The following is a 20,281-nucleotide window of genomic DNA, read 5'->3' as shown; positions in this document are numbered from 1 at the left end:
ACAAAGGCAATGATCTATAGCCTGGCAAGCGAACAAGAGTTCAGGATTGCCAGTCAGCCTCTAGAGTCGGTGAAGGACTACGTTTACCTCGGTCAGTTACCCACAGGGGACCCTGATCATGAGAAGGAAATTTACAGAAATAAAAATGGATCGGAGACATTCTCAGATCCTGACTGGTAGCTTACCATTATCATTTAAAAGAAACGTGGGCAATCAGTGCATTCTACCGGTGCTAACATATGGGGAAGAAAGTTGTAGACTGACAAAGAAGCTCGAAAGAAAGTTAAGGACCTCGCAAATAGCGATGAAGCGAAGCATGTCGGGTGTAACGTTAGTAGACAGGAAGAGAGCAGTGTGTATCAGATAGCAAACGGGTGTAGTCTATATTGTAATTGACACTAAGAAAAAAAAACAGATCTGAGCAGGTCACGCAATGCGTAGATAATATAACCGGTGGGCCATAAAAGGGACACTAAAGGTTTCCAGAAAGTCAAGTTAAAGTGATAAAGCAATGCTCTAGAACGTCTAAGGCGTCAATATAATCGCAAACAGAGCTTTAGTAACCGAGAAATTGAGGTAAATGCATGACACGATTTGAGACCCCCCAGCGACATTCCGGTACTAGCTCGATGACGAAAGCACTCCTCATCATAATTTATGTCACTAGTACTCAAGTACTCGTATTAAAAAGATAATTTCATTAGATTATAAGACGGAAGAAAATGCTACTTGTCTACTTCTATTCGATTCTAAGAAAAAATAACATTTTGACGTTACCCTTGAATAGTATGGGTGATCGAAAGGTTTCGTTTTCGCTCGACTCTGCGCGCTCGACTTTGCGCCGCGCGCGCTTTGGAGTTTCAGTTGTTTCTTTGTCGCGTCGTGCTGCGGTGGTCCTGCTGGCTCGCGAAACTTGCATTTGGAACAAGCAGCGAGAATGCCACGTCCATGTGGTGCCCTGGGATGCGCGAACGGTCCGCGTAACTTGGCCAAGGGCAGTTGCAGCGGCGAATCCAATGTTATCACTGTGTGCCAACGACTGAACCTCTCCGTTCGAAGTGGTTAAGTGCCGTACCTCTGCCACAGCGCGCTGACAAAGAGCCGAGAAATCACGTAGTGTGCTCGCTGCACTTTCCTCCAGAGGATTACGAGTTCAACGCCGACTTACTGAAGTCGCGTGAAGTGCCTTTCAAAGCAGGCCGTCGTCGTAGTAGTACGCAACGACGCCGGCAGCGCGAGCCCTCAACAGCAGGTCACGTTCATCAGTGCTTAAATCGCTGAACTCGAGCCCAACGTCGCGAACTAATGTGTCGTTGTCAGGGTCATCCATTGCAACGAGCGTCGAAGTTGGCGTCATAAAATAAAGAACCAGCTTATCGTCGTGCGCTTTCCCTTCCGCTAGCCACCACACTTCCGCTTTCGCGCTACTGTCGGCTCTGTCTTGGCTCTGTTTCTGGCCGCGCGTTTGCATTTTGTGCAGAAAAGCCGTAGCGCCGTCTGCGGGAGGCGTTTTACTCACCGACGGCGCAACGTCACTATGAGACCATGACGTCAATACTCCTCGTTCGGAGGGCGGGTGATTTGAACTGCGCTAGAGGTACGCGGACGCTTCAGAACGCAGTTTCTATTAAAATAAGTGTCTTCTTCGCACGAAACAAGCGTTTCGAGGTTTCTGGGATTGTATTTCAACAATTCACGTTGACTTAATATTAACCTTTAGTGTCCCTTTAAGGTTACAGAATTGGTGCCAAGAGAAGGGAAGCGCAGTCGAGGACGGCAGAAGTCTATAAATAAGGTGGGGCAATGAAATTAGGAAATTTGCGGGCGTTAGTTGGAATCGGTTGGCACAGGACAGGGGTTAGGAATGCATATACTCCTTCGATGGCGCGTACCCACTGCAGGGAATTGTCCAATATTTGGGTGGTATAAGGAGGATGTTGGTATTGCAAAAACTGGCAAAAGTATTAGGTGGAAACGGATTAAAATAATGGATCAAGAACTTAACAGAATCGTATTGAAGCAATTATGAATTCCTGCACGGCTGAGCAGACATCCCTGTGGTAGTTCCCTCGAGTGGAGGCTCCTAGAGAAAGTATACTTAAAATGGAAAAATGTAAACCAAGTTGCGTTAACGGTGGTTCTAAATGTTTTTTCCTTAAACAAGAAGAACGGCGCCAGGGTAATTGCAGAACTTCTTCATCTTCTTTCAAATTTTTGCACGTACCTCGAGCGGGGCCATGGTTGGTAGTAGAAACATAACAGGAACTTCTCGCTTCCTGTTAATTCATTGATCTGTACCATTCATATTTAATTAATAGTAAATTCTAAACTATTTTGTGTTTCTATTTCTTGAATAGTGGTCATGCCAGTCATGACGAAGATGCTATGTTATGAAAATAACGCGATCCTGTGGTAATAATGAGGAAAATGAGCTTAACACGAGAGTCTCCCAGTCGCAATAACGTACTCATATACTATCTAACACACTTCTTTCGGGCTCGGCCAAAGGTAGCTGTCCCAAGAGAAAGAGGCTTTAGTCCTGCAGTGGGCATAAAATAGGCTGCTGCTGATGATGATACTTACAAAAGGAGAAGAAGTTCTTACGAAGGGGATCCATCCTTGTAAAATGACAGCTGCATCGATCTACACCATGCAGTGGCCTTGAGGAATGGTAGTCGGTGTTGCATAAGGTTGCGTCGGCAATGATTAGTTGACTTGCTTTTGGTAAGAGACGTGTATAGCACCACGGAGGAAGGTATGTTCTGTGTCGTGATCAGAGGGGGGCTATCCAGTGCTGTAGCAAGTGCGAAAACTGACACGGACAAGCGCAGCAACGGAACGAGGTTGCTAGCTCTCTTTTTACGGAGTTATAATAGGACACGAAACAAATTAACATGAGACCATGGCAGGAGAGAGTGTCAGACCTGGTTTTACCTCGCTTTATTTCACAGACGCTCTTTCCTGTCAATATATTCGCATTATTTCGCATCCTATTACTCTGTAATCAGCATGAACTAACCGGGTCAGGAAGAAGTAGTGATAAAAGTTACGCAGCTTTCTTTGCCCAACAAATTACATTCGAGAGACTTCATGCAACCGGCGTTCTACGGGGGTGCCACGTCACACCGAGTATTTCAGCTTCTCCTCCTCCTGGATTTCCGGTCGCCTTCTTTATCAGACAGAACGGCAATGTTTCCGTGTTGCACCAAAAAAATTTAATCATACTTTTTTGCCATTGACTGTTAAGGGGTGACTCGCTTTCGCTAACTGTCTAATAAATGGTACAAGGTCTCTGCGCTGTGAGTCGTGACGTCATGAGGTGGCTCGAGAGCGCATAAAATCGAACGCAGACAACTCGCGCTATTGAGGGATGTCTCGCTTCCGCTAAATGACTAATAAAAGGTACAAGGTCTCCGCGCTGGGAACTGTGACGTCGTAAAGTGGGCCGAGAGCGCATAACATCCAAGGCAGACGAGCAGGGAGCAAACAGCTGCGCTTGTCGTGGCGTCCATGCTTTTCTCACGAAAGGCTTGAGAATGGGAGAGACAGACATATGAACGAATGGAGTAAAGGATGGAGCTAGCTAGGGCGGAAAATCCGGTTGGCTGACCTGCACTGGGTGGCCAAGAAGGGCAGGCCGTAACATGAAGAAAAAAAGAGAATGCGCAGACTCGGCGCAATGCTAGAATGAAAATTACGCGAAGGTTGTTTGAATTCGTCAGGCTGCAGCAGGCCACGACACGAGCAAAAACAGTCTTTTTGCTTGTAGCTGTTAGCAGTCGGCATCAGGAGGAGGAAGACGATGTGCGACGCTTGTCGAGGAGAGAATGGCGATTACAAGTATATGCACGCAGAAGTACTACACATGGGTGGCTACATTTAGGAATTCCGAGTCCCTTGTGCCACAGTGGCACGTGCCGATCTTGGAGGATTCACCGACAATGGACAAACACCCAGTGGGACATACCCAATGGCTAAATAACAGAAATAAAGAAATCAAGGTATCCGTTCAATAGAATGCGCTGTTGCACTAAGAGTTCGGCGTATATTAAAGTGCATTATACGCTCAGGTTTAATGTAGTATAAAGTTAGTAAACAGGGATAAGGTGCCTCAGAAAGGCTGGCCAACGTTTCGATAGTAGGACCTATCTTCGTCAAAGGCGGCCTCGTCATCCTCGGCGTGTTAGTTTTAAAGGGTTAGTGCAGTGACGTCACGTGCGGGTGTTGTCGCTGGCAGCTGGTTTTAAAGAGAGAGACTACCAGAGGAAACAAGCGCTGTCGTCCGACGTCTGTGAGCTTCGTTCCCAAGACGAGGGGACAAGAGCGTGAAAGTGGGCACGCGGGGAGAAGAGAAAAGAAACAAAAGCAGAAAAAAAGGGAAAAAATGCGGGGGGGGGGGGAAGCCAGGGCGGCACCAAGACAGAAAAGAAGGGGGGGGGAGAGAAAAAGAACAAGAAAGATAAAAACAAAATTTTAAGATAGACGGGGGCTAGGGAGCGTGTTGGAGATGCGAGAGGTTAGGAAGCATTCAGGGGGAGTCGTTGGCGGCATGTTTTTGTGGCATTAGGAGGGCCGGTCAGGCGGTCAGTGCGCGAGTAACACAATAGACAAAAAAAGCAAAAAAACCACACGCACACACACAGAAAAAAAAACATGAGTTGAAAGAGTGACTTGAGTAGCATAGCAGCAATACGTTGAGTAATTTTGAAATAGTGAAGACGGCGAGGAGGAGTCTGCGGTGCAATGTATAGGGTGACTGAAAGGCAGCGGCATGGTCTTTCAAGGGGCATTGCCCCAGTCGCTCAACGTAGGTGTCGTTACGGCGGCATCCAGAAATGGCGCCGTAACAAGAAAGAAAGACTAAGCTCGGGGGCACAAAACAAGGAAATAACTAGGAGGGAGCATTGTGCAACACGATTGATGGCAAACTAGTCCGCCCAACACGTGGTCGTCACGTCATAGGGCGCATTATGTATAAATGCTCCCGCACTGCAGGCAGAGCTACGCACGGCAGGGCAGCCGAACAAGCGCCCATCGGCTATAAAACAACCAGGAACCAAACGTTCTCGGTCAATGCGCCGAGTCTCAGAGGTCAGGTGTTGGGCCGACACTGTATGGAAAAAAGCGGAGCGCATGACTTCACGGCTTCCCAAGGTTGGCTGCGCGACGTCCCTCCTAGTTGGCTTCCTTGCTCCATGCTCGGGGGCGCCACTGAGGGTTGTGCGAGTTCTCGGGTTATCTCGGAAGTAACAGTGGAAGGGTTAAAAGTGCAAAATGCTTTGTGACGGGCGCCTAAGAGTGCCGAGACAACGGAACCACCCCCTAGCCTGTGCTGGCTGCCCACAGAAGAGCGGCTCTGCGCGCACACCCGGCAGCGAGCCTGTTCTGGATGTCCTTGCGCGGCTGCCTACTGTGGCTCGTCGCGGTCTCCGCTGTGCGCGGCTTCCCAAGGGGCGCTCCCCTGTCCCAGTGCCACACCATGGCTCCCCTGCACGGACCGCCGTCGGACTGGTCCGGGCCCAGAGCCTCGCTTCACGTGCGGCTGCACGCGGACGCGCGGAGTGCCATAGGTAAGTGGGCACGCAGTGCGGTTCATTCACAGCTCGGCGAAGTACAACAGTGTAGCGGCACCATCGGTGGTCAAGCCGAGTGCACCTTGAGGCATGTACCCGAGAGGAAACGATTCATGTATTTAAAAAAAATAATAATTTGGTTCGCTTATGTCGTGGAGAGCGCCCTCCCTCGCTCGCTACTCCCCTCACCCCAGATTGTCGCTTGCAGCATCCTTCACCGCCAGGTCAAGGAAGTCCGCAAAGTACCTTTGGTCATCAATGGTGGCTACGGCGGTCTGCCACCCGGGAGGGATGAAGGATCGACCGGTAGGTGGTCGACGACATTGGCATTAGATGTGGGGTGGAGTGTGGCACACCACACATCCATTGTCGTGCATGTGCCATGAATGTGTGGAGTGCCATTATGGAAGTGCTAAGACAAGGTTTCGGGTCCGGTTCCCCTTCAAGGCGTCCGCATTCCGATGGAAGCGAAATCCACGAATACTTGTTTAAACTGAGTTTTGGATGCATGGTAATGAAGCTTGCTTGATACATAGGTCGGCAAATTCACTCTTCAGTCGACTCACTCAGAATCAGACTGACCCGTGAATATACGTCTGATTGCTCCTGGCTGAGTGTAATTTTTTGAGTCTGTGTCCGTGTCAGGGTCTGATGAGCAGAATTTTCGTGAGTTTGAGTGAGCCCTTAGCAAAAACGATTCCTTGTGAGCGAGCCTGAGTGAGTTCTGTTTATATCGGTCACCTAAGTACAAACCTCGCTAAAGTCGCGGTGACGGAGGCAACGCGATGTGGACCGCGGCGCCACACTTCGACCAGCCCTTCTGTATCCACTCATCTGCTCCTCCTTGTCCTATTATTCGTGCATCCGGGGAACACTGGGGTCAGATTTTGAAGGGAAGTGGGGGAAGATTCGCCACAAAGCGAGCAATCTCCGGGCACCTGCGAGTAGCGTATGTTGTGTAACCTTTCGTTTCACCCTCGCGGCCAAGGTCAGACAAGGCTGGACGCTACAGCACTGTGGGCTTTGGCGTTGCCAGAAGCGAGCGAGGTCGTCGCCGGCCGAGGTTCTCGAGTCTGGCAGGTTTGGTTCGTTCAGTTACCCTTCCGGCTGAGCGCTCGTTTCGACCTCTCCCGTTTTTCCTTAGACTGAGCGCTGTCACTTTTGTGCGGAAGCACTGAAGGCTGGCATTCAGCGCGACGGACGGCTGACATCACGGCACTGCTCGTTTGCTGGTCGTGCTATGCATCTACGCTTGGGGCGATTTCTATCATGAGTGGTATTCCTGACGTTTCTGCGGAGCGACCGGGCTTTCCAAATGCACAGCGTTCAGCTCGAGAACGACTAAGTGAGCCGGACTGTCAGAAGTGCTCTAGGTAATTGTATTTCGATTGAAAGTTGGCGATGTACCTTTCGCGCGGTCATTTTAGTGCCACGAAGGGAGTAAAAAGCAAACAAGCAAACTAGGAGGAGGCATGACGTCAGGCAGCTAGCCTCTGCAAGCCAGCTTCCTCGGACACATTGTACCTTCTCAGCGGCTTGAAATTACCGCTTGCGCATCGCGTGATGAGAGCGTATATCCCATGAGTCCTTCGTTTATATTTTCATGACAAGGCTTCGCGGTGGCCTTGTGGTGCTTCATCCCAGTCTTTCCCCTTCCTCCGTGTTTATTTCTTGCGTTCAGTGCAAGTACAGATGTCAGCACTCTCACTGCTGGTTCTGCACATCTGCACCTATGGTAATTAGTGTCATAGGCAAAACTACGGTTTATTGCGTGGTCTGGCCGGGAGTTATGAAATTCACAGCGCGTAGATTGGTGCTCCGACCACTCAAAAAGCGAAAACATCGACCCTAACGTTAATTCGCCGTTAACCTTAATCGCCGTTAAATTCGGCATCGTGTAAATTGAAGTGTTCTTTGCGCGCAATTTTAGCAGCGTGCGCTTTTATTCACGAGAGAGGTCTTCCTACCGCACTGTGCCTGAATGGAAGGACCGAGTTCTATTCTGAGCTGCCAGAAACGTGCGCTTCAGATCCCTTCAGCAAATGTTATCCTTAAGTGAAATAATTTCGTCTCTACTAATATAGTGCGCCATACTTGTTTCCTACAAGACATTGCAGTGCACATGAAATAAGTAGCTTTCTTGTATGTTCAAGACTCTTGTGCGTACCTTTTATAACTGTTTTCGCATATCTAATTCCCCTGCATGTGCTATATGTTAGTCTCGTGTGTTCTTTTTTTTTATTTATTATTGCTATTCGGTGGGTTCAATTCACAAGAAAGCCTGAGCGAGTGAGAGCAACACCAGGTGGACCACCTTGAGCCGCATTCTGATAAGTGAGACCGAGTGAGTCCGAGTGGGCCTGGCTGAGTAGAATTTCGGTGAGTCTGAGCCCGAGTCAGGGCACTAAGCAAAAGGTATAATTTGAGTGCGTTAAAGTCGGTGAGGTTGATATTGCTGACCTATGGCTAGGTAGTGAAATTCCGCAGTCCTCCACTTGGTCATCTGCCCCGCAGGTCTCGCTTTAGGACGCTTAACCATTAATCAAACAACGCTAATATCTAAATACATGCGTGTCTCAACTGCAGTGACCCTGAGTGGGGCGTTTCGGGGCTTCCTGGTGCAAGCGCGAAGCAGGAACGACGCGAGCGTCTTGGTGCCGGGCCGGTTCACGCCAACCGCCGGAGCACGCACGCTCGACTGCGGCGACCGAGATGACGTGAGTGAGCGAGACCAATGAAAGGGACCTGAGGAGCTCAATTTTTTTTTATTGCAATCACAGCTATGTGGACACTTCAGACTCATTTCAGCCGTCGGCTTCGCCGTGATGTTCCGCATAAAGTTCAAGGGCGATATCACCGTCGCCGCGCGTGCCCTACGCTGCATGTGCGAGTGAAAGCTTGCGAGGGGAGCCGATGATCGCGGCCTCGCGGCTCAATCTCGCCCGCGTGAGAGAGGGGAGAGCGGGTAGGAGGAGGCGCACCGTCTTCCGTCGCGTGCGGTCGCGTGCGAGGACGAGCACATCATAAATGGATTTCTTCGCTCTTTCTGCGCATGCGCGAGGAGCAGTGATCGCGAGAGAGAAATGTGGGGACTTTCGGTCCTTGAGATTTCTCTTCGCCTAGGTACTGCGGAGAAGAAAGTTGTTAGCTCCGTTCGTCCCTAGCCGAGATGGCAACACAATCGACAGAATGCATGGCCGGCAAGGCGAGGAAGCCGTGTCCTAGGTGAGTTTGATGCTATTTTGTTGCGACTGTAGCATATTAAATTTTTATAGTCGCAGGGGGATACGTTTGGAAGTGAGGTGTCTTCTCGGATGACTTTAGTGGCAAAGCATTACATCGTGCCGATGCATTGTTCATTAATGTCGTTGAACAAGGTCAGCATACCGCATGCTTTAGGAGATTCGCGGGAACGGAAACAGTTTTTGAACTCGACTGCCGTGCCGATGCGAGTTTGTTGCTTTTTTGTTTTTGTTTTTTTTTTGCAGCGGTTTCACACTAAATTCTGATAGTCGCAGGGGGATACGGTTGGACGTGAGGCGTTTCTTCGGATGACTTTAATGGCAAAGCATTACGTCGCGCCGATACATTGTTCATTAGTGTCGTTGAGCATACCACACACTTCAGGGGAATCGCGGGAACGGAAACAGTTTATGAATTCAACTGCCGTGCCGATTAATTAGTTCTTAATGTAATTGAACATACAACACACTCAGAGATTCGTGGTAATGGAACATTCTGTACTCTGTATGTGAAAGTACTAAAACTTGTGTCGCCATGCAATCTGAGCCGTAGATCGTTGTGAGAGCTGTACAGCCCCACTGGCAAAACACTGTGCCCTGCGGATGAATACGGAACAAATGTATCCTAACGAAAAATGATCGTCATGCAATTATATAGCAGTAGACCCTTGTGAAAGCTGTACAGTAACACTGATATTGGCTACGTGGGTTGTGCAATCAGCCAGCTCTTCCAGATTCAGAAAAGACTTAAGACCGGAGGAAGATTTCCCAAACTACAAGACGGCATTCTGATTTGATAAATCATAGTTTGGATATTTCCAATAGAAGCACCTGCACCAATGGAAACTAAGTTGCAGTAAAGTTGGACTTCAGAAAGTAAATGCCTCAACATTACACCAACGATAAACGCAATTCCACTACATGGATGACTTGCCTTGTATGAAAACATTGTTTTCACCTTTTGCTCTCCTGTTCGCCACTTAAGCATTGCGGATTAAGGCGAAGTCTCACTGTTTAGTGCAATGCGTTTGTCACTAACTCACCACAAATGAATCTCTATCAATGTCGTATGATGAGCATCAAAAAGTTCTCTTCAGCTCCTCCTTTGCGACTGATGAGCCGGCTGTGCTTACATAGGTGCGGATCCACCTCCAGAGGGTCATCACTGAATTGCATTTTCGTTTTTACAGGAGTGTGGACACCTGCATAAATAGTGTTTTTTGAGTGACTGCACATAGGTTACCAGGCTTTCTATCAGTCTTTTTAAATCACCCACACAGGCGTACGTTATCCTCTTCGTTTAGTAAAGAGGGATAAACATCGACAAAATGATGCAGCTCAAATAGCTTGGACATGTATGTGTTCTCTATCCACAGTGACGGACAAGATGTCTAGAACGTTGCACAATGCCGTTTGCCTAAAGGCAGCTTTGCCGTAAGACACCAATGTCGCGCAATCAAGCATGCCCAGTGTATTGCGGCGAAGTATACCAAGAGTGGAAAGCGGCACTGTCAGAGGATATAGGGTGATATACGTGCGCACCTGCCGTCACGTCTGCTATCGCAGTACAAGCACGGAGACGCCGAACAAGTGTACTGGCAGGCTTTCAGAGCTATTCCGCACGCGGTTCTAGCCATCTGAGCCCTTGTTTCACCCACATAGAGCTCCCCGTATATGAGTTAGACATCGTAACAGCCGGGATTAGTAATACGCGCTCCTTCATTAATTACCCTTGCGCACAAGCACCTCAGAATCGCTACGAATCTGCACCACGTAGCCAAAATCAGTGTTACTGCACAGCTTTCCAAGGGCCTACTGCTATGAAATTGCATGACGACCATTTTTATTTAGCATACGTTTGTTCCGTATTCATCCGCAGGGCATAGTGTTTTGCCAGTGTGGCTGTACAGCTTTCACAATGATTTACGGCTCAGATTGCATGGCGACGCAAGTTTTAGTACTTTCACATACAGAGTACAAAATGTTCTATTTCCACGAATCTCCAAGTGTGTTGTATGCTCAGTTACATGAAGAACTAATGCATCGGCACGGCAGTTGAATTCATAAACTGTTTCCGTTCCCGCGATTACCCTGAAGTGTTTGGTATGCTCAACGACACTAATGAACAATGCATCGGCACGACGTAATGCTTTGCCATTAAAGTCATCCGAGAAAACGGCTCACGTCCAAACGCATCCCCCTCCGGCTATCAGAATATAATATGAAACCGCCGCTAGAAAAAAAAAAGCAACGAACTCGCATCGTCACGGCAGTCGAATTCATAAACTGTTTCCGTTCCCGCGAATCTCCTGAAGTGTGCGGTATGCTGACCTTGCTCAACGACACTGATGAACAATGCATCGGCACGATGTAATGCTTTGCCACTAAAGTCATCCGAGAAGACACCTCACTTCCAAACGTATCCCCTGCGACTATAAAAATTTAATATGCTACAGTCGCAACAAAATAGCATCAAACTCACCTAGGACACGGCTTCCTCGCCTTGCCGGCCATGCATTCTGTCGATTGTGTTGCCATCTCGGCTAGGGACGAACGGAGCTAACAACTTTCTTCTCCGCAGTACCTAGGCAAAGAGAAATCTCAAGGACCGAAAGTCCCCACATTTCTCTCTCGCGACCACTGCTCCTCGCGCATGCGCAGAAAGAGCGGAGAAATCCAATTATGATGTGCTCGTAGTGCGAGGCACCCAACGCTGCAAAACACGTGGGGAAGGGAAAGGGGTGGCGTTCTACTCCGGCTGCAAAGGCGTACGTGACGGTTGCGCGCTATCGGGCGGCCGTATCTTGAGAGCCATATAGACCGTTTTTTCGTAGGCGCCGCCATATTGCGAACGCAGTGGCGCCACCTATGAGCAGCGCCATACTGGCTTGGGTGAAAGCTGTCTTTTGCATGGCAGGTATACGCTTGGCGGCAGTTTCTGGCGTTTGGTTTCGCGGTCGTGCGGTCTGTTTAGTATGACGTGCGTCTTCTACGTAGTAAACGGTTCTGTGAGACGTGCTGAAGTGGTTTAAGGCATCATGGCCGGAATCTCTGCTGGCGTTGAGGTGGACAGAACACGCAACGCGATGTGTGCGCGCATATTCGAGTCTGCAATCAGCCTCGGAGATGAATTGTGTATTTCTGAATGTTCCAGTCACTAATGTGACCTTATTGCAGTATTATCCTCTATTTCTAAGCTGCGGAAACATACGCGACGATCATAACAGCGTGATCGTGGGTACCGTTCTGCTACGATATGAGCTGTGATGTTATACTTTGGCAAGCGTTCAAACTGTTCGCTGCAGGTTACATTGCGTGACTACTTGGTTCGATGGGTGAGGTTTCCACACCTGAATAAAATAATTTTGGCAAGTGATAGCAGCATACCTTACAGTCTGAATTACGCTTGTCCAGCAAAGGGACTGTCTACGAACTGCGCGAGCGTCCTAAGCAGTGGTAAGTGCTGGATTACATATATCTTTGTTCTATATACCGCATGGTCCAAGCATACCGCATCAGCGGTTATATATTTATAAACGTTCTGCGGCCTGACTATGCGAGGCCCTATTGCGGCGTTAGCCCGTTTTCTCTTGCTTTTTCGAGAAAGAGGATTATAACCGAATTTCTTTTTCGGTTTTGTTTGTTCCGTTCACTACGACACACTCACACGCATTACGGAAATTTTGTCCTCAGAAATAGGCATCGCATTCTTTTTATACGATCCTTCATATATTATGGCTGTATGCAGGCAAAAAAGGCAATGCCGAAGCGCACAGCTTACATATGTACCGTGCTGGTTCACAAACCGCAGTGATCGCTGTGTTGAGCAGCGCCATCGGCCTCATGCAGGAAGGCTAGCGTAGACATATGGTAATTTGAAGCCTACTAGACTTGAAATGCGCGAGAACGATGCCGGTGTATCACAAATATTTGATTGCGCCTGCCGCTTAGATGTTTCGTGGTTGCCTTAGGTTGGCCGTGCACGAGCACGCGCTCTTATGTTTATGCTTTGCTCCCTACGCCAAGCAATCAGATATTGAGCAGATTTACCATTTCATGCTGCTAATACAGAGACACCGGGTTTCTTTGTTGAATTAAAACCGATATAAGTAAAATAGTTCACAACACATACACACACCGCGACTGATAATGTGCGTACACCGCGGCTTATAAAACGCGTCGCATTTCTGCGCTCCCAAAAGATATTTCCGCCTACTGTAGTTACCGATGCACCGAAAGGCTTCCCTGACGACCTTATATGAATGGACATGGCGTAAATTTCACAAAATACCATCTAAAACATCTCAAAATCGCTCCGCAGCACGCGACAGCAATACTTTCAAGCAGCGCCGCGCCGGATCGCCCAAGCCAGAGAGGAGGAAAGGCTCCCGGCGCGCCCTATCCTCCTCGCCCGATGAAACGGTCTATACGTTGGGGACAGAGCCTATGTGCGTCAGCAGCTCGTAGATATGTGCGTGCTGTGTGTTCTCGGCGCTCAGTTGGCATTGAAGCGATAGACAGCACGAAGGTCACTCGCTGCCGCTGCCGCGCTTGTTCACGCCCACGTTTCGACAGTAAGTGTCGGCGGTCATCCAGTGTGATGTGCTCATTATTTCTGTGCGCGCTGGCACCATGCTTGTTAATTTAGTGAGCAAGCAAATGTTTACAGGTTGATGAGGCCGATAAGAATGCTCTCCTTACTTCGTTTCGCTGTCCGCTAATTTGCTATCGCAATCGACGCTTCACCTTTCTGGCGAAACTGCGACTTTTTTTTGTTAGTTACAGCCATACGAACAAAACAGACAATGAAGTAAAAAAATGAGCGCGGGTGAAACGATTTCTTACGTTTTATTTAAATGTAGAAATAATAGCGCAAAGGGAAATGAGAGGGGGCGAGAAGATAACTTGCCAGGGGTGGGAGTCGAACTTGATCACAGGATCCGCATTACTCGTTGGGCGCTTTACCAATTAAGCCGCTGTGCGGCCATCTTCGCGCTCACTTGCTGCGGTATCTGTGCATGCGTAGTAGAATAGCCATGGGTGTGTCAGCCAGTGCTGCTTGCAGGCATAACATTGGATGGGAAACATACTAGCGCTGTGTCCCGTCTTCTTCTTTCGTCGTCCATGTGCTTCTGTGGTATTGTGTGAATAATACCGTATACCAACTAGCTTAATAGTAACATAACAACGCCTAATAGCAACGCCGCCTCGGCAGATGCCGTGCCAACAACGGAAGTTGCAGCAAGCACGTGACCGGAACAGTTATCATATTTCGGTCGTGAAGGCTAAGATAGCAGGCGCCTCTGCACATTCGTGCCCACAAAGTTGTGTCTTTTCCATGAATAACTAAAGGCCACTTTCTTTTCTTCTGATGTTTTCCTGCGCTTCAAGATGACTATCAGATATAGACGCGTCATCACATGTAGGTTGTATAACGAATCTCGCAAACGTTTGAACACCGCGTTAATTCAGCGAGAGCAGCACACGTTTCTGAATCACAATAAATCGAAGCGCATAGTACGAAAATTGTGACCCTAGGGTCGCGCCGCCGGGGACGTGATAATTTGAGAGCATTTCACTGCTATTTCGCAGACCGCCATCACGCACGTTGACAACGTGGAAAAGACGAATGTCACAGCAAGGTGGGCCGCACCGCTCGGCTGGGAAGGCAGCGTGGTTTTCAAGTAAGCAGCTTTGCGCAGTGAAATAACGCACTGTGCACGCATTTTTTTTTTTTCGCCACTTGCCGAAAAGTGAATTTATGAATGAGGCGTTTGCGCCGTCTCCGCTATATCCGGTGCTTTGTCGATCGCGATGCTTTGCGCGTGCAGTCTGCATAAATTGTGTTTGCATTCGTGCAACAGACGGATGGCTCTGTTTCCCTTTTATTTTCTGCAACAGCTTTTCTCGACAGCTAGGCTGCCTGCTTTCATAAAAGTAAGGTCACGCTAAAATGAATGTCACATAGGCTTTTGTAAGCCGAGATTGAGGGCACCAGCATGTTCACAACGCCCCGGCGTGCGGCGGTGTTCACGCCTCGAAACGAGCAAGCTCAGCTATTTTTCCTTCGTAACCTAACGGTGGGGTCCATAACGAAGAGCTTTAAGCTCTTGATGGGCGTGATCAAATAAATCAATTAATGCTTGGGAAGCACTTATTCGCGAGCTTCTATTGCGTGTGCCGTCGCGGTGGAGCAATAGATATGGCGCAATGGATATGATACTTTTCTGCGAAACATCCGAGTCAGGTGCGGTTTCTGTTGCGATGACGGGAGAAAGCAAAAAATGAAACGAAAATATACGCTCCTGCCCCCAGAATATGTGCGCGCTGAAGAACGCCAGCTGCAGAAATGGGAGGAGAACAAAGAAAGCACAAAAATAAAAACGCGAATGGAGTTTAAAAAATTAATGAACGACACCATCTGCTTTTCTCCAACGCCGTTTTCCCCTTTCCGCAAGCATAAACCAAGCGCCTCTACGTCGGATTTTTTTTTAAGCACCCACGTTGTGAAAATTATTCCCCAATTATCATTGCTATACGGCATCTTTCACAGGATTGCCAGGTTTCGCTACTTTATCGCGACCTCTTAGCATCAAAGAGGGGCATAACTGTTTCTTTAATGGAGCACTGACAAGATATTTTAGACTCTATTTTTTTTTCGCTTGAAACTGAGGTCGTAGACCCCTAAACCCTAGAAGAAGAAATTGTGGCAGAAATCATCTAATCATTTCTGGGAGCTAGTAGCTGGGGTGCTAGTTGGGACTTGTCCAGGAAAGCTGGATAAGAGATCTCTGAATTTCGGAGTGCGGTTGTTGGTTGGTTGGTCGTCGTCGTCTGAGGCAATTACGCGAGTGAAGCTCTCGGTCCAGTTCAAACAGTACACGCGGACGAGTGGATCATGTTTGCTTTCTCATAATCGCCGAAGGGGCTCTGCGGTCAGAGGTGACGCGGTTTCCTACGGAGGTATTTGTGCTGAACGACGAAGCACATTATTACCGTGGGTGGGAGTCGAGCTAATATCTTCCGCTTGAAGCGTCTGCGTCTCTTCAAGATTTTTTTTTTCTGTGCGGACGATTTCGAAGAAGCGTATATGATTTTAGTAGGCGATCACGTGCTTTTAACACACACGTTCGCAAACTGTAATGGCAGTACTGCATGTGATTTCTGCGCAACGAAATGACAGCCCGTGTACACTGGGCGGTTCGCGGGCACGTCAACTTTACACACGAGCCCGTGGAAGCATTTGTATACCTATACAGGCGAATGCGGCAGCACCTATATGGACCAATACTAAGATGGTCTCCCATCACCAGCGCAGCACGTTATTGGGCTACTCGGTTCCATGTCGACGTATCTGTAGACGGCGCAGGTAGCAGGACGACACCGAAGTTGATGACACAGTACCTTTGTGTTGCCAGCAGAATGGTGCACACCTCTATACGAATTCTTGGACCTTTTAGGGGCTCGGTTTCTCTCACAAGAAAGCTGGCGGCAGGAAATTGTTCAACTTCAACTTGCCGATTGCTAAAGCGAAACCTCCATTCTTCACGTAGCCGCATCGCCTTCTGTTTGCCTTTCTCAGAGCAACCGTGGTAAAGAAGTACGACGACTACGCCGAGTACCTGCTTTCCGACCACGTATAGCAATGCGCAACGCTGACGAGACAGTACCAGTCGTTTGGCACGCGCTACGTCCTACGGCGGCCTCCTCCTCCTCGACTTCAGCAGCACTGGCAACGGACACCGGCAACTATAAGAAGGCGGTGATTTCTCAGGCGTTGAAGCTTGATGAAACGTCTCGTGCATCGACGTCGCCTTCGTCGAAGATAAGACGTTCACTTCTTCCACAGTCTTCGGCTCTGGCACTCAGCCTGTTTTAACTGTGCTCGCCTAATTATAATAGATGTCTGCCTCTACTTATTCCGTGGTCCACGCGAGAAGTTATTGAGAAGCGCGGTAAAGAAACGTGTGCTTTTGGCGCAAAAGTAGAGAAGTCTCTTCTTTCTGATAGCCTTAATGCGCGTCCGTGCGTGGGTGCGTGCGTGTGCGTGTTTATGTGAACTCACACAAGGCAATCGCGTCACAAACGCTCAAACTCTACAGCAATAAAGCTTCAACGCTTACTATTTAAAATGCTCGTTCTTTCCGCGGGTGATTAGAGAATGAATTTGTTTGCATTCGTGCATGTATATCGTTTTCAATGTGCTTTCGCTTAATCTCGATGGCTCAAGTTTTAAAAGCCGCCCTCAAATCCGATCGTCTGACGCGTATGGTCATAGCTCTGGCATCTAACAAGTTCGGTGCACCTCGCGCATACAGCTACATCAGCATAAGAGTCCAACACTTTCGTTTTAGAGATTGTTCCGGTGATGCCCCAACTAATTATTCCAATTTGCGCGACGACTTACGAACTGCGCGACAATCTTTACACTAGCATGCGGCATACCATGGTTTGATTCCTGGCCTGGTCGAGATTTATTTGAGCCCGGTTCCAGAAAAATTACGCAAGTCGAACGGCACATGTTGGAATCTATGTGAAGCGAAGCTTTTGTGAAATAGTTGCCTCTCGCGCACGTACTTTCGCGCACGAGTACCACGTGATCTGACGCACGGGCCAATCGCCTCGAAGAGTTACTTGGCGTTGCCGCAAGAGAAGCATGCGTGGCTTAATGGTTAGAGCATCGGCCTGCTGTGCAGATAAACCCTATAGGTTAGACCTCACCTATAGAACACCAATTTTTTTCTTATTTTCCGTAATATGTAAGTGCTAATCGGGAAGACAGCTGCACCCGGTCGCCATGGTCAGCAAGGTCCTGGCAGGTTTGGTAGGAAACCTCCGCCTTGAGGGAGTTACATTAGCTGTGGAAGTAGTAGGCCCATATAAACGAGTCTCTTTCGGCTATACACTGTGCACCGAGGTTTTAAGCAGGACCGAACGGATGGGGCTGCTAGAACGTCGATCTGGCGTGACCTTTGATTCCTTTCGTGTGTTTCGTAAACACTGCTCGATCTCGACATATTGCCACATCCTATATGGTCGCCGCGGGTATGTGCCAGGCGATGAGAACGACGCTGAAGTAGCGCGCGAGTGAAAAAACAGAGACGACAACGACGTCGCGTTGACTGCTCTGATAAAGTGCTTCCATACGTCCTCTACGCCGGCTTTCCCGTCTTCTACTAGGCTGCGACACTGATGGAGGTGCTGGGTAGGATTGCCTCATGCTCGGCACCCCTTCGCGGAGCCATACCTCGAAAACGGAATCACCTTCGTTCGTCGAAACTCCTGTTCACCGGTACAGACGCCGCCTGCTAGGCCTGACGCCCGATTCCAGCAGGGTCCTTTGCAGGACCCTGCTGGAACGCGTCGACCTACCTCCGCCATGGCTACTGCAACTCCATCGCAGGTGACACTGCAGAATCCTAAGATACCAGAAAGTTTCCATGGCGACGCTTTTGAAGATGTCCAAGATTGGCTTGACCAATTTGAGCGTGTCGCCAGTTATAATGACTGGGGCTCCCAGCAAAAGCTGTCTAATGTCTATTTCGCGCTTCAAGACAGTGCGCGGACGTGGTTTGTGAACCGGGAGAGAAGTTTGACCACGTGGGATGCCTTCCGCACCCAGCTGCTAGACACGTTCACTAGTACCGGCAGAAGAGACACTGCGCAGCGGCTACTCGAATCCCGTATTCAAAAACCAAACGAGAGCGTAGCCATGTATGCAGAAGATATGACCCACCTTTTCCGCAGAGCAGACTCTGAGATGGCCGAAGAAAAGAAGTTGCGCTATCTCTTGCACGGAGTGAAGGAGGAACTGTTTGCCGGACTCGTGAGGAACCCACCGACGACAGTGATCGAATTCACCAAGGAGGCTACCGCTATAGAACGGGCACTAAAGCAACGGTACCGCCAATATGATCGCGCGAACTCGCCGGTGAATGCTTCAATTCTACCTGAGAGCTACGGCACATCTCTGCGTGAAGTCATCCGGGAGATTGGGCGAGAGGAGATCCGGCAGCTCGGGATTTCTCCTATGGCACCAGCGGTGACTTCTGTCGCTGATATCGTTCGGGAGGAGGTTCGAGAGGCCTTTTCGTCCCCCGACCGGCAGGCGGTGCCGCGACGACTAACCTACGCGGAAGCTGTCTGTCGTCCACCTCCCGCGACTTCGATGCTGCTGTCACCGTCGACCACTACGACGCAGCCAGCACTGCCACCCCCGACGCCATATTTTCGCCAGTCACAGCCGCCGCCAGCCGATCGCTGCGCCTCGGTCTTACGGCGAATCCCCTGCTGGCTACGCGCTTCGAAAAACCGATTTGTGGCGTACCGCTGACCGCCGGCCGCTGTGCTTTCATTGCGGCGAAGCTGGACATGTTTATCGCGCGCGCCACTACCGCGCAGCCGGGTATCCAAGGTTTCCCAACTGCAATTACCCTGTGTTTGATGCTGCACGTACCTGCGACGAAAATTCTACAAACTTTCGGCCGGGGGGTTCAGCGACGCCTCGATCACGTTCCCCTTCTCCGGCTCGTTATACCCCACCGACCCGTCGCGATTTTTCTGACGCCTCTAGGGGCAGGGCCCCTAGCCCGCGCCGGGGAAACTAGAAGCAGCGACCTCCGGGGGTGAGGTCGCAAACCGTCTAGCTTTCCAAGAGCCCCCATCACCGACGACCGACGACTCTAAACCTCCGACGTATGCAACCGCACCCCCTGTAGCCGATGCCGTCAGCGCCGATCTTGTCGTTTTCATTGACGGCCACTAAGTGGCCGCTCTCGTCGATACTGGTTCGCATTTTTCGATAATAAGTCAAAAGCTGGCCGACAGGTTGATTAAAGTGAAGACACCGTGGACCGAGCCCAACATCAGAACTGCCGGCGGCCAGTTGATGACGCCGATCGAAAAATGCACAGCCAGGATAGTAATCGCCGGTGAAACCTTCGTCGCCACAATCGTCATTCTCTTTGAGTGCTGCAAGGAACTTATATTGGGTATGGATTTCTTGAGAGAGTACGGTGCAGTGATTAATGTCCGTGACCTCGTCGTCACATGTTCTACGAGCTCAGACGACGTCGACCCCGCGGAGCACCAGCGACCCCGCTTACGTATCGCCGACGTCGACGTCACGCTTCCGCCGCGAAGCTCTGCCCTCGTACCTGTTATCTGCGACAACTTGAACGCCGGGACTGGTGTCGCTGAACACATCGACGAACTGGTACTGAGTCCACCGTGGCCATGCCTGCCCCTGTGGTGGATATCAGTCCCTCCTTATCGCCCGTCGAACGGAGCAGCCTTCTTGAGGTCATCGATGAGTTTCAGAGCTGCTTCTCATCCACGTCACGAGTTAGCCAGACGCCGCTCACTAAGTACCGTATTGTCACCGAAGCCGACGCCAGACCAATTCGGCAGCATCCTTATCGTGTAGCACCGAAAGAGCGCGAGGCAATCCAGACACAAGTGAAGACG

At 49.6% G+C, this 20,281-nt stretch overlaps 1 protein-coding gene across 1 annotated transcript in view; it reads left to right on the top strand.

Moving 5' to 3' along the window:
- The first annotated feature begins 5,479 nt into the window (after positions 1 to 5,479).
- Positions 5,480 to 20,281, top strand: part of LOC142588706 (putative ferric-chelate reductase 1 homolog) — a 58,017-nt gene continuing 43,215 nt past the window's right edge. The window contains exons 1-3 of the mRNA XM_075700522.1: positions 5,480 to 5,570; positions 8,160 to 8,290; positions 14,408 to 14,499. Coding sequence (XP_075556637.1) covers positions 5,480 to 5,570; positions 8,160 to 8,290; positions 14,408 to 14,499 — 314 coding nt within the window. The remainder of the gene's footprint in view (positions 5,571 to 8,159; positions 8,291 to 14,407; positions 14,500 to 20,281) is intronic.

The sequence above is a fragment of the Dermacentor variabilis genome, chromosome 7 (genome assembly GCF_050947875.1).
Source record: "Dermacentor variabilis isolate Ectoservices chromosome 7, ASM5094787v1, whole genome shotgun sequence".
Taxonomy (NCBI): domain Eukaryota; kingdom Metazoa; phylum Arthropoda; class Arachnida; order Ixodida; family Ixodidae; genus Dermacentor; species Dermacentor variabilis.
Note: the sequence above shows the minus strand (reverse complement) of the source record. Positions and strands in the feature narration are given on the sequence as shown.